At 42.6% G+C, this 14,313-nt stretch overlaps 1 protein-coding gene across 3 annotated transcripts in view; it reads left to right on the forward strand.

The window, feature by feature from the left end:
• cntn4 (contactin 4) overlaps positions 1-14,313 on the forward strand; it is a 153,836-nt gene that overhangs the window by 133,043 nt on the left and 6,480 nt on the right. Inside the window, exons 13-16 of one of the 3 annotated variants that reach the window (XM_034585918.1) lie at positions 9,248-9,423; positions 12,080-12,197; positions 12,681-12,839; positions 13,651-13,800. In XM_034585918.1, the coding sequence (XP_034441809.1) occupies positions 9,248-9,423; positions 12,080-12,197; positions 12,681-12,839; positions 13,651-13,800 (603 nt within the window). Of the gene's footprint in view, positions 1-9,247; positions 9,424-12,076; positions 12,198-12,680; positions 12,840-13,650; positions 13,801-14,313 lie in introns of all 3 variants that reach the window. The other 2 variants (XM_034585917.1, XM_034585919.1) reach the window with 2 other exon arrangements.

The raw sequence follows: 14,313 nt of genomic DNA on the forward strand, positions 1-14,313 counted from the left end.
CTGCAGGCGAGTTTTTGATTGAATACTTTGCAAAACATCGATGAATGTCAATGTGAATAACACTAAGAGAAATGTCCTGGCGTGTATCTGTGCAGTAATTCCTTTTCTACCAGTAAACCCATCACATATTGGAATAAATTGGACCTGCTCTGTCTTCTGTAAATCACTATCAAGGCATGTTTCCTTTTTCTGTTAAATTATAAAAGACAGATTTCATCTATTATGAATGCTTGAAAGTCAGCAGCAGTCAAGAATGTGGGCAGGGCTCAGAGTGCACCTCGGTGCTGATTTATGCTGAATCCTCACTCTGCCTCCCATTGACAACTCTGGCGTTCTACAAAGATAACCAGTAACCTTTGCATTTTGTATTTTTGCTCGTGTTTGTGTTAATTTTAAGCACAGAGCTCGACTTCAAGGCGTAACGAATAGCACATTTCGCTACTCTCTGCCAGTTGGACTCTGGAGCCCCTCCTTTTGCCCATTTATCACAAACTGTGAAATGAAAATGGTACAGAGCCCCCCTCCCTCCCCCCAGCCAATCAGCGTGAGTGGGGGGTCTGGAGAAACCTGCAGCTCTCACTGTATGTTCAGGTCGATGGCCTGTATGTGATTTTCCAATCAAGCTGCAAGGAAACACACCCTCATATGTCCTCTCAGCATAAATAGACGACGCCGTTATCTACTTATTATTCTGGTGAAAGGGAATACGGGTTTTATTTGACACCCGCTCTCGCTCGCATCCTTTCCATCATCATAAGTTAAAGCTGTTTTCTGCAGCTGATGTACAAATGTTCCCGTGTATGATCTTGTGCCTTTTTTGTCACAGTCAATACTGTTTGGAAAATAGGATGGGGTAATTTACATGCACTATCTCATTGAGGATTGGAAGCCTGTTTAGCATCGAGAAATTTGTGTTGCGCGAGCTGCTCTTATGGGAGATGACAGTAGTTTATATAAATCGACTTTGGAGATATGAATGCTGAAAAATACCTGTCAAAAAGCATTCAGCACCTCGCGCTGTAGAAAATGCCACCGAGCAAACAACCGAGGCGCAGTCACCACAGATGAGCCCTGGTAATGTCTCCATTATTACAACACTGGGGGGATATTAGCAGATTAATTGCACTTGATTATAGACGAGCTCCCTGAATTTTGATTAAACTGGAGATGAGCCGTTGCAATTAGGGTAGCCTGCTTGCCTCCGATCATTACAGATGGTCAGCAGGCCCCAAACTTCTGACATCACACTGCGTTCACTTCTGGTTTCCTCTGTAAAACCCTGAGGGCAATTCATCTTCCAGTGCTGTGACACAGCTCTGAGGTGTGTCTGGAACACAAGAAAGGAGCGTTTTGTCTAAGAGGCCTTTGTATCATCTGGCATTTAAGATATCTGACGCTTACCCATGCCACAATAGCAGCGGGACTCTAGAGATGACAATGCCTTTGTCCTCCATTTTAGTCCCGCCTGAAATATCTGAGCAACTACTGGACTGACTGCCCTGACATTTTGTTCCGACATTAATGATCCACAGAGGATGAATTGTAACAACTTGGATCATCCCTTTACTTTTTTAGTGTCATCATCAGGTCAAAATTTAAATTTGGTTTATGACCACATATTGGCAAATGTGATGACATTTCTCAAAGCCTCAGACGTACTTATGGTTTAGAGCTAATTAGCAAATGATACTATGCTAAGGTCACTATACACTGTGGGAATTAGGGTATATTTTGGCAACTGTGAAATATGGCTAAATCTTTTTTCGTCATCATCCTAGATTGTACTTTGGACACTGAAAACAGTCAATATGTTTCGGGACTTGTAGCAAAATTCAGAAATTTTGTGCAAAAGGTTAGGACCAAGTTTGCAGCAGTGTCACTGCTGTTACGAAAAACAAACCAAGTGGAATATAGTATGAAATTACATTTTGTGAATGACAATTTCGAAGGTTTAGGGAAAAATAACCGACATGCACACTTTTACACACACAGGATGGAGGTGAAAGGAAAAAAAAGTTTTTGGGACTCAAAGAAGAAAGATTTGCAGAGCATTAAGTGGAACTGTCAAGATGGATGATCGGGGCTGATGCTGAGTATCTACGTAGTTTCAGACATTTTTTTTTTCACATTCTTGAGCTGCGTTTCACCAGGAATTAGTCACACGATCTGATTTTCTGAACACAAATTGATGAACAGACAGATATTAGGACTCAAATCAACTCATGCAATTGACATGCAATAAACTGACACTATCGCTGTTGTTGTACATACCTAAAGATGTTGAACATGATCAACAGATGATATTTACTCTCAGTAGAGCGCATACCTCTGCCAAGGCCCAACAGTTGCACACTCTTATAGTTAACACCCTATATCGCAGTCTTAAAGGGGACATAGCATGCCCATTTTACCACAAGTTGATATGGTTCCTTGGGGTCTTAATGAAATGTCTGTAACATACTTTGGTCAAAATACCACAAGGATCATTTAAAACAGCACCCTTTTTACCCTGTATAAAACAGCCCTCCACAGAGTGACCTGTTTTGAGTGCCTGTTCCTTTAAATGCTAATGAGCCAGCTCCCCCCTCCCCCCTCTCCCCCCATGATTTTAAACGATATAAATTACATATTTTATATGATATAAATTATCAAATATGCATCCCATACTTTGTATTCCCCTTGTTGTCCTGGAGTTTTAATTTTCCCAATCACATAATTAAATGTCCCCCTCTGCCCATCCACTACAAGCACACAAGCAGACAGACAGAGAGAGAAAGAGAGGGGTGGGGGGGGGGGGGGGGGGCTATGAAGACCATCATTTACCCCCGAACCCCGACATTCAACGGGTACAACAACAAGCGGAGAAAGCAGAATCGCGGGCTGACCTTATATATACAGTCTATGGGGCTGACCAGCGGAGAAATGCTCGTCCCGTGTGAACAGCCAGGCGGCTGCGTGCTGGAGAACGGCGCTGCGCTGCCTCGCAGCGGCGCTTCCGCGTCCGGTGTACCCCGGCGTAACTACTGTACCCCGGCGTAACTACTGTACCCCGGCGTACAGTAGAGCTGAACACTGCGGAAGTCTTCCACACAGCTGGCAGTGTGGAAGACCGCTGCGAGGCAGCGCAGCGCCGTTCTCAAGCGCGCAGCCGCCTGGCTGTTCACACGGGACGAGCATTTCTCCGCGCTGGTCAGCCCCATAGACTGTATATATAAGGTCAGCCCGCGATTCTGCTTTCTCCGCTTGTTGTTGTACCCGTTGAATGTCGGGGTTCGGGGGTTACAGTAGCGCTGTACACTGCGGAAGTCTTCCACACTGCTGGCTGTGTGGCGCTGACACAAATTCCAGCTCACGCACGGGAGAGCGAGCGGTCGCTCCCGAGCAGCTGCTGCAGCCTCCCAGTCCCAACGATCCAGACAAATGCCACATGTGAGTGAATCGCGGGCTGACCAGCGGAGAAATGCTCGTCCCGTGTGAACAGCCCGGCTGCGTGCTTGGGAACGGCGCTGCGCTGCCTCTCAGCCTCGCTACCTCCGGTGTAAACCCGGAAGTAACGAGTGTGGGGGGACGGGGGGGGGGGGGGGGGGGGGGGGGGGCCAAGGCCATGTAGGGAGACTTCCAGTTCCTTGTTACGACACAATACCCAGGAAGCGCAATCGAGTCGCTCAAGCATGACGTTTCTGACTTAGAGGAACTATAACAAAACGCGCGAGTGTTTTTTTCCCCAGAGTTTTGGGGTTGGTAGACATGCCAGATACCCACATTAACCTGTAGAAGCACTAACAAAGTGGAATTTGCATGCTATGTCCCCTTTAAAGAAAGTGAAAAGAAAACCCTGGATCTGCCGCCTGATTTGGATCCGCATAAAGATTTTATGAGTTTTAAAAGGCTTTTATTGTGAAATATTTGCAGGAACGGACGATGCACGGATTCCTTCTGTATAGTACTGGTATTTATTTGAGTACCTAGGACTACATTTATACAAGGAAATACATCTGCGACATGAAGCCATTCCTCGTAGCAACTTTAGCTGGTGTGGCCCGGGTGTTAGATTTGTTAAATGAGCAGGATTCTCTGTGATGACAGGAGATTTGGAGTCAGTCTAAAAAAAAGATGGCACTGATCAATCCTTTGGACAGTTCTTGTCTTTTGGAGGTGTTCACTCGCCACAGCAGAGCAAAGATATGGTCATGGAAATCTTTTATACCAAGCTCTGGGAGGTCTTTTTCCAAGCAGGCCCTTTTGTCCATGTCGAATGGCACGAACTATATGTGAAATACATGCAATGTGCAACTCCTGAAAGCCATATAGAAAAATAATGAGCGACCATCTGCCAGTGATAACCAGCAGGTAGCTACAGACGTGCCACTGCACAGCATACAAATACAGTCTTGAGACAATGTATCTGTTGAGCGATGTAAACAAGGTTTTTTCTGCTATTGAAGTCTGTCCTTGAGAGGCCTTTGATTTTTCTTTCAGGAAATAGGTAATATTTTAAAAGAGGTGTCAGAGGAGCTTGTGATGTGCTGATGAAATCTTTCTTCCTGGTTGGTTGATTTGAAAGCAAGGGAAGGTAAATTGGTAGTGGAATGATTTCTTTTCATAACGGTCACCACATTCTTCTTCCAAAATGACCTGAGAGATTGCACCGAGAATTGAAGAGCTCTTTCAGCAACCCTAACCCACTATGCATGATGTTACCTTCAGAAAAATTGCATGAACCTCAGCCCAATGTGCCCCATCAGATTCTGTGGAATCCTTTTAAGAAAAGGCTTTTGACCTGCAAGAGAAAAGCAACATTTCCTTTAGAAGTTTGCATTTGTCTTGAACCTACATGAGTCTCAGTTTGAAGGATTTCAAGGGGTGAGACGTTTCTCTGGTAAATTTGTTTTTTAAAATTCCTGGATCACGTGGCCTGTGGCTGTTCCATGCCCTCCTCTATGCATTATTCAAGCACCCATCACTCACCTTGTGTGAAAATCTATAGTGTATATACACTCAAGGAGAATACACACTTACACATTACAGCTTTAGACCATTAAAGCTGGAAGGGATTGTCCTCAGGGATTTGGGGGGAGGACAGGGGTAAGCATTATTCATGATGGCTGATGTTTGTGGGAAGACTGGTGAAGCTGGCCATGTGAGGCATGACAGTACGCCCCGGAGAGGAGCTGGGAGTCATTTGGTAACCGTTAGCCTGCTCTCCTCTCTGGTCAGCCATATGTTACTGTTGCACAGCGTCTCTGAGTGTTCCCACTGTGAACCTGTGTCGGTAAGTCACCCGATTGGCTTCATTACAGGTCTGTGGCCCCACTCTTTCCTCAGTGCCTTTGCTCTAATAGGGTGTGTAGTGCTGTGATTGCTGTTGCTGTTTAGCAGCAGTGGCTCGACTAGATAGTTGTATAAACAATAAAAGATTCATCCAGGATCTGCAACAAACATCCAGCAGACCTTATATTGTTTTTTTTCATTGTTCTCACCACAATAATGAAAATTGGTTGTTAGTTTGAACATCTCTATGTACATGTTCCTGACTAATGACATCTGTCTGCTGTATGAGTCATGTACACATACAGAACGGTAGTTAATGCATAGGTATAGTTACTATGTGATTGCAAAATGTATTAGAGAGGAGGCTCAACAAATCATGTGACTCTAAAACACAGGAGACATCCTCCTTCCAACCTTACCCATGACGACCAGCCTCCTCTGACCTGAATCAAGTCATTGTACGTTGCCTTTTTTCATCATGTTCAACACATGTAATGAATAAAACTGAGCTTACTAACTGCTCTGATAAATAAATGCTAATTATTACTGTGTGTATTTTCACAGCATGGTATAGTTTACTCTCTGTGCTAAAGACTTCTATTGTCCAAAACACATCAATAATGAAAGTGTTAATTATGCTGTATTTTGATTAATTCCCACATACACCACTGTGCTCATGTCACCAGGACCTCAAATCTGCAACAACTAAAAATAGTCCTCAGCAAATGTGTTGTTTTGGCTCGACTGCAGCCCAATAAACACAAATGTCACTGACTGAATGTTTGACAGATTGACTGAGAGATTAAGTTACACCAGTCATCAGCTGAGTGCCGCTTGACTGACTGATAAGTGGTCGGCCAGCCGAGTGTTGGATTTTCCTCATTGGTTGTTGCTCTTTCAAAATGAATTGATGCAAACGGGTTTTTATTACTAATCGGGGGGACATTAATAGGCAGTGTTACCAACATAGAGTCTTTTAGACCAGTTTCATGACTTTTTTGTAAGAAAAAGAAGCTAATGACAAATCTAGTAACATTTGGACAAAGCTAAGTCACTTCTTTAGAAGAGTTTCCATTATTGTCCTTCAAGTGCAAGGTCGGGCTTTCCCAGGAACACCAAATGTCTAATTGAACTGACCACACAGCAGCTGACATAAATGTGAATTCGTTTTTTAATTTATCATTTTATATTATATCAGACGATGTTGCCATCGCTGAGACGTGTAGACCTTAACATTTTGTGGGATCAGTGTCACGCAGTACTGAGGCTGTTATGCGAGCAGTGGCTGAGGGCCACAGACTTTGGAGGGATGTCAGAAAGTATTAATAGATGGACTAAGGCACTGTTGATACGGGTCCCTTCGTGGTATCTGTTGAGTAAAATGTAGAACGTCACTAACGTAATATTTTTTGCCTTTCACCACGATCTTTAACAAATCTTAACCACTTTGTTGCCTAAACATAAGAAGAACTTAAATAAGAACTTGTTCTCATGTGACATAAATTCTCAGGAAAAGCAAAGTCATGATGTAACAGATTCGGTAGATTTTAGGACTACAAGCTTCTGGTTTCCCTTTCTAGTTTGTCCAATCCCGTTTGAACAGGTTTTGGTTGGCTACAGGTAAACCGTGCATTCATATGCAGATATCTGATAATAGAGATTAACCAAAATTTCATCTGGATATAAAGCACCTACACAAAGTTTCACGGTTTGTGTTTTATGTGGAGAAACATTCGACTCCTGTGATAAAAAGACAGTAGCCTAGCAGGAATGTAAACAGTGTACGGTGAACAGATGATGGTTAACAGAAGACAGAGTCTTGGCCCAGATATCAACTGTCAGAAGCCCCAAAATATTGGCCGTTGCCACTAGGGGGTAATTTAGCCAATAATAGCCAATAGCTCAGAGATTGTTGACAACAGGTTGATAAATGGGTTTTACATACCATATTAATTCTTCTTTTGCTTGTTCTTATGTATTCTAGAGTGATGATCTGCACACAAATGTGATATACAATGAAGCACAACCACTCAAAATATAATCTGCTTTTGAAAAGATTTTCCTCTGAGGTAATTTTATTGCTTCAAATCACTTCATCTCTGTGGACAGTTCATTTTTCATGATAGTTAACATAAATGGATTTCAGAGATTACAGATCCAAACATGGCCGTTACAGCCTCAGTAAGTGAGCAAATCATTATCATATGTACAAATTCAAAATTGGATGATTATTTAGTTCATGATTCATTGATGGTCTGTGGAGAGAGCGCTTTTGAAATTTTTCTGCCTCGTAAGTACAAACTGAAAAATGCCAATACGGGTTTGACCCACCTCAGCAGCACTCCCCGAGATGCCATCCGGTCTGTCTGAGCACGTTAACACACGCTCCGTCATGTCTCTGATTGACCCGCTAAGTGAGAAGGTTCCTATCCTCTTGTTTACAGTGGCAGTAGGTAACAAGGCCTTTATACAAGATGGAAAGCAATCAAATTATGGTCAAGAGCCCAGTGTGTGGTTGTGTAACCAGCCTTGCTTGTCCATATAATCTGTCACAAATGATGACAGAGGAGGGTAATAAGGGAGCGTGTTTCCACACTCATTGTCTGAGTGAATCCCCGGAGGCAACATGAGCCTGGACAGTATCGGCAGGGGGAGGAGTTCATGTTCGAAAATACACCAACCCTGCTGGAGAAATAAGAAAGGAAATAAATGTTTATGGTGGGTCTCCATCTTGCAAGAGATGCAGAAGTTCATATTTTTGACTGCGGGTCCATGTTAGAATTTCACTGTAGATCCTTCTTCGCCCTTTTGTTTTCTCAGACTTCCTTCTCCTCACATCATTTAGAGCGACTCTCTCAGCATGAAAACCACTGCAAAACAGCCCTGACACATTTTCTTAGAAAAGAGTGTGTTTTTTTTTTGTTATCCTTTAAATTTTTCATGATTCCTATTTCCTCCTGCACTTGTTCTACAAGGTGGAGCCCACCTTTAGAAATAGAGCAGTGAGAGGAGACACAGACCCTTGAATACCTCCTGTGTGGTATTACGATGTTTTTACTGCGCTGTGATCGCTAACCATTTAACCCCAGCAATAGAGGAATGGGCCTTTCAGACACACTTTCATTGTGTACATGACAAAACCCAGCAGCAGATAGCATTCTGGCTTGATATCTGAAAAATGGCGAGATAAATCCCATGGGGAGGTTTTTTTTGGTGGTAGTGGATCAGTGTGTGTGTTTCAGGGAGGAGAGGGGCCAATACAATGAAGGTATCGAATTCACTCTGGATGAAGACTGCACTGCCGGCACTTTCAACATGAATCTATGTCTGTCCAGGAATCATTTGCCATGGTTAATTTAGTCTGTGTGCACAGAGAGGCAATTTCAACCAAGTAATCACAGCACCCCCAAGAGGGAGATAGGTGTTGCACACTCTGAGAACAAAGCCTCTGCCTCTCATTTCGCCTGTCTCGTGTCCTTCCACCCTTCTCTCGGCCGCTGCTCACACACAAGTGCAGATAAGGGGGCGCTTGCCTGATTCCCATGTGATGCCATTGTAATGCGCTGCAGGCTTGAAAAGAGAGTAGTGACTGGAAGAAGTGCTCACTGCTGTTTACTGTTTTCCTGCTGGTGCGTGTTGGGAATTTTCGGCCTATTGGGGCGAGTTCCAGGCTGAAGGCAGAGCTGACAGTGACACATGGAGGCTCCTCAGGATGCAGGAGAGACACGTCTCAGAGTCCCCGCAGAGACGAGCTCAGGCCGAAACTAATACCAGTTATTGTAGCTGTGCGCCCTAGTTTGCTGTGTGCTCTGTCCCGTATATCCTTCTATTAACTGAGTCTGACATATCCATAAGGATGATGGAAGGGCTTGGCTTTTTGCAAAGCCATTTCCTGTACTGAATTATAATGCCTGGCAAAAGGGGAGCAGAACACTGTGTTTGATCGAATGCGGACGGATGTGAACGTGTGTTTCAGAGCCGACTATCATCACCACCCAGCCGTCCACGCTGGACATCACCGTGGGGGAGAGCGTGGTCCTGCCCTGTCAAGTGAATCACGACCCGTCTCTGGAGCTCAAGTTCACCTGGTTCTTCAACGAGCAGCTCATCCACTTTGGGAACCATGGTGGATTTTTTGAAAAAGTGGGAGGTGTAAGTACCTAATAATGACAATAATAATTCCTCATGATTTCTAAGAATGTATGAGTGTATCAGATCCTCTGATTTGTAAACCATGCAGCTGTCGTGTTGTGAGAGAAGCACAGATTGTATCACTGAGAGTCAGAGATGTGCACACAGCCCGACACATTGTCTCAGGGTCATGATTTACAAATACAATTTTCACTATTTAGAAATTAAAAGTATAACATGTAAAAAATATTCATTTAAAATGTCTAAAACCATCTCAAAATGTTTCCAACAATGTTCAAACCCAGAGAAATACCCAATTTTATTCAAGGTAACAAAATGTTTCATTTTTGTCACCTTTTAATTGTGTCATATCCTCCTGATATCTACCCGTGTGATTCAGGTACATTTTCATCTGCAATTGTACAAAGAGAACAACTCCCATGATCCTAAGCTGCTTCACAACTAAGTCTTTTGTAATGGTTTTGCTTGAGAGACCCCTAGTGGCCAAAGTTATTTATTGTGTTTTTAAGCTACTCAGTGTCAAACGAAATGATTCGCAAATTTGCAGTTAGAAATTCTAGCAAATGGTGAATGACTGAGACAACACAAAGTTAGAGAATTGAACTGTGTCTCAAACCAACAACAGAGTGTATTGATCAAAGGCTTCGAATACAAGTAACATAGCATTGAAAAATAAATGTGACATTAACATGAAAATAAAATTAACATTATCATAACTTAATATGAAGATGATGTAAATATATATATAAATAAGAGCACAGAGATTCCCTGGCATGGTAATCGTATATGAACGTCCTCATTAGACATCTCTGGTGGATACAGGCAAAGATTCACTGGTAAAAAACTGTAGGATTCAGTATTGGCATCAGTTGTCCCTCAAACAGCCCGAACAGGATCATTGAAAGAGACCATAATTGCCTGTTTATGATTTTTTCATCCAGACGCATTAATCTGCATCTCTATTATCAATTACTACCATCACCAAGTCCCACACTAAAACAAATGCACATCCAATTGATCATTAATCATCGAGCCTGACATACTTTTGCAGTATTCATTTTTACAGTTATGAACTCGTAATATCATTATTAGACAAGATAAGATAATACACGTTAGCCCAAAAGGAAAAATGTAATAACAATATAAATACTTTTTTCAATAAAATGGAGATACTATATATACCGGTCGAGAAAGATGGCCGCCCACATTGAGTCTGGTTCTCGAGGTTTCTTCCAGTTAATGAGGGAGTTTTTTTTCTCTCCACAACCTGCATCCTTATCAATGATAAGGATGCAGGTTGTGGAGAGAAACATTTTACACACAATTCTTTCTATTATACAATATGTGCATCAATTCTGAGCTGCCTCATATCTTAGACCTGGTGTTTCTCCCCCTTCCCATTTTCAATACAAAATTGTCCAGCACCTTATTAAAATCCATAGGCTACGACTAACTATGCTGTCTGAGCTAATGGGATTTCCTTCTGGGAATTTTGAACAGTTTTCACACATTACTTTTGCGATTTCCACAACACCTTTAATTGATCTCAGCTGGAGTTCTCACTCAGTACAGATTGTCTTCCGGCACATGTGCTCATCTCACAGTGTTCTCATTCACAAACCTCTAAGGTGCGTTTACATCCCCATTTTTCAGATGGCCTGTATTACATGATAAGTCATAATGCGACTGGCCTTGTTGCAGTGTGTTGTCGAAGGCTCATTTTTATTAGCGCCTCTGTGCTCTTTAGACATTGATTTATTTTGCCGCCCCCTTCAGAGATTTTATTGAATAAAGGTCAAGAGGTGACTCTGAAGATTCATTGATACGTCAGTGTTATACTTCTTCCTTTCGGAGGGTCATAATACATTCAGCCGCAGTGCAGAGGGAATGTTTGTATCAAGTGTATTATTTATGGCCAGAAAATTGCTGCCTGTGGTTTATTTTAAAACGAAATTTACATACACACCCTGCAACCAGTCTCAGTCAGCCGCTGTATACTTTTAAAAGGTTCCCAGCTTACAACTCAGCACGTGTTACGCAGGCTTAGTTTTCACCCAGGAGATATTCAAGGCTTCTTCAAGAACTGCCGACATGAAGAGAAAAAAAAAACAGAGGGGTCCTTCCTGTTTCTTTTATGAGTTAGGTGCTTCTTGTGCCATAATTTACAGTCTCATCTTCCAAATAAATTGCTTTACATCTTCACTTACATTGATTAAGCCGGCAGCCACTCCACAGATTTCTTACCGCCATTGTGCCACAGCTTTTTTGCCAAGTTCAATTTATTACAGAACCTGCTGTGCTCTACTCTAATGGAATGATAATGCAGGAGTGGGAATTGCAATTATAGATGAAATAAAAAGCTGCACCTGATCAGAATTAAGCTATTTCAGCAAGCACACTTCTGTATTTGCAGGTACAACATCCAAGCATGGAGTGTGCCCAAGACACAGAGTCATTGCTATTTTTTTTAGAATATGGAAGAAAAGGCTGCTTGGGGGAAATATGGATTTACTTTTCAACACATACACATACAAGAAAATGAGCTTTCTGTTCAGCTGGTTTTGTTCCCATGTGGCTGGAACAGTCAGTATTGTTCTTGAATTACAATAGCTGGAGGCTCACCTTGTGTGTGTGTGTGTGTGTTAAACAACAGCAGCATTCAGCAGGAGACATTATGATTCGGAACATCCAGCTGAGGCATGCTGGGAAGTACACGTGCGCCGTGCAAACGAAGGTGGACAGTATTTCCATCGCCGTTGACTTGGTCGTCAGAGGTAAGCTCCAGCAGTGAACGTCTCGTGGACGTGCATCCTTTCAAAATACATAGTTTCAGAAAGCTTAAATATTCCATGATTTATCGACTGCGGTGAGAGTTTGTTAGTAATTCATGTTTACTGTGACTGGAATGTATATTATGATTTGGTGCTATACAAATAAAATTGAATTGAATTGGTTAAGCCTCGATGATGAAGAAATAAAGGAATAGAATGAAAATGGAGGCAAATAGAATTTCCTCTCCTGAAAGTTGAAGGGAAATTCAGTGTCTAATTAGACCGAATAGCTCCCAAAGGTTTCACACACACTGAACTGACTACATTAGCCGCAGGTGCTAAAACCGCCGCCACTCTCTCCACCATATTTCCATCTCTTCCTGATTTACATACCCTCCCCCTCCTTCTCCCGCTTCTTCTTCCCTCCTCCGTCTGTCTCTCCATCTCTTCTCTCTCCTCCTCCTGCCTGGCTATGCCATCTATCAGGTCCCCCGGGGCCTCCCACCAGCATCCAAGTAGAAGAAATCAGCGATACCACAGCTTCTCTGTCCTGGAGGCCTGGTCCTGATAATCACAGTCCAATTACGGCATATACAATCCAGGCCAGGACACCATTTTCCCTCGGGTGGCAGGCTGTCACCACAGGTAAGCTCTCTCCAACCAGGCGTGGCCTCCTCCAATCACATGGAGGGGGCCACTCTCCACTCTGCCTCGCCTGTGAGAATATTAGAGATGTCATTTTTACCCCAGCACCAAATGGTATGCAATTGCAGCGTGACCATTGACCGCCATTTTATCAGACTCCTGGGAATCCTGAAACATGGATCCCGTCCTGATGATGAAGCTAGTTGCCAGGGCTGTAATTTGATAGTGCTGTTAAGTGATAGCATCGGTGTAATTTTTCCCCACATCCTCCTAAATGGGGCCCTTCGCCTTCATGCATGATTGGTATAATGTGCTTTTATCCTGCACTGTATACCCTGTTCTATTGATATTTCTGTGAATTAAGGAAGGTTTGATGTGAGATGGTTTTACTGCTTTTATTGATTTACTTCGTCAAGATCATACACTTTAAACAGAACTACACAGTGACCTTCTTCGAAAGAGGAAATAGTCTTTTTTTAATTTTTAGATGGACCAGCTACATTTGTTTCCTATATTTTGTGCATGGCCCAAAAAGTGGTAATGGCAGTGTGCCTTACCGTGCATGTTTTATTAAGGAATTCAAACATTATTGCCAAAAGAAGAACTTAGTTGTCAGTGCACTTCTTTTCACATGATTGTGTTTTTGTTTTATGAGATTGTGTGTGCTTGTGAGGGATTACACATGTACCATGTACCTGTGGTGGAGTCCTACCAGGCCTGTCATCCTGGAGGACAGTCTGATACACACAGACACACACACACACAAAGTTTTGTCTTTACACTGAAGGGGGCTCTGTGTGTTTTATGCCAGTTCCTGAGGTGGTGGGGGGCAACCGGCTGACAGCTACAGTAATAGACCTGAGCCCTTGGGTGGAGTATGAGTTTCGAGTTCTGGCAAGCAACACCATCGGGACCGGCGAGCCCAGCAAGCCATCCAAACAAGCAAGGACGAAGGGGACCTGTATGTACTGCATGAGCAGAAAGATGCTTCCTTATGCCTCTTGCAAAACACGTTATTCTTGTTCTTTCCTTATAAATTAAATGTGATGTTTGAGTATCTCCTCTTTTTTTTTTATCTCCCAATATTTGAGGAACAGACGTGTTTGTTTTCTTGCAGAGTTCTTTTCAAGGCAAACATTACCTAAGTATTTTCTTCGAGCTCAAACTGAGTCAAATGACAAGATGTATACTCTCGTGTTCCTCTGTAAAATGTTGAGCTACATCCTGGAGACATTATCTAAGCATAAAGACTGGAAAGAGGGGCAAACAGCTAGCTCAGTGCTAAGATGACAAAATCCCCCTAAGATGCAAGTTAAATATACATTGTTTGAATTGTTTTTTAAACTACTTCTAGCACATAACCTAAATCCACAACTTGTTTTACACTTTGGGGTTGTGTGACATGTTAATTGGATTTTAATTGGATTTTGTTTCCTCTGGATATAGCTTAATTTACCATAAAACTGGAAATGTG

This window comes from Hippoglossus hippoglossus, chromosome 5 (genome assembly GCF_009819705.1).
Source record: "Hippoglossus hippoglossus isolate fHipHip1 chromosome 5, fHipHip1.pri, whole genome shotgun sequence".
In the NCBI taxonomy this organism is placed as follows: Eukaryota; Metazoa; Chordata; class Actinopteri; order Pleuronectiformes; family Pleuronectidae; genus Hippoglossus; species Hippoglossus hippoglossus.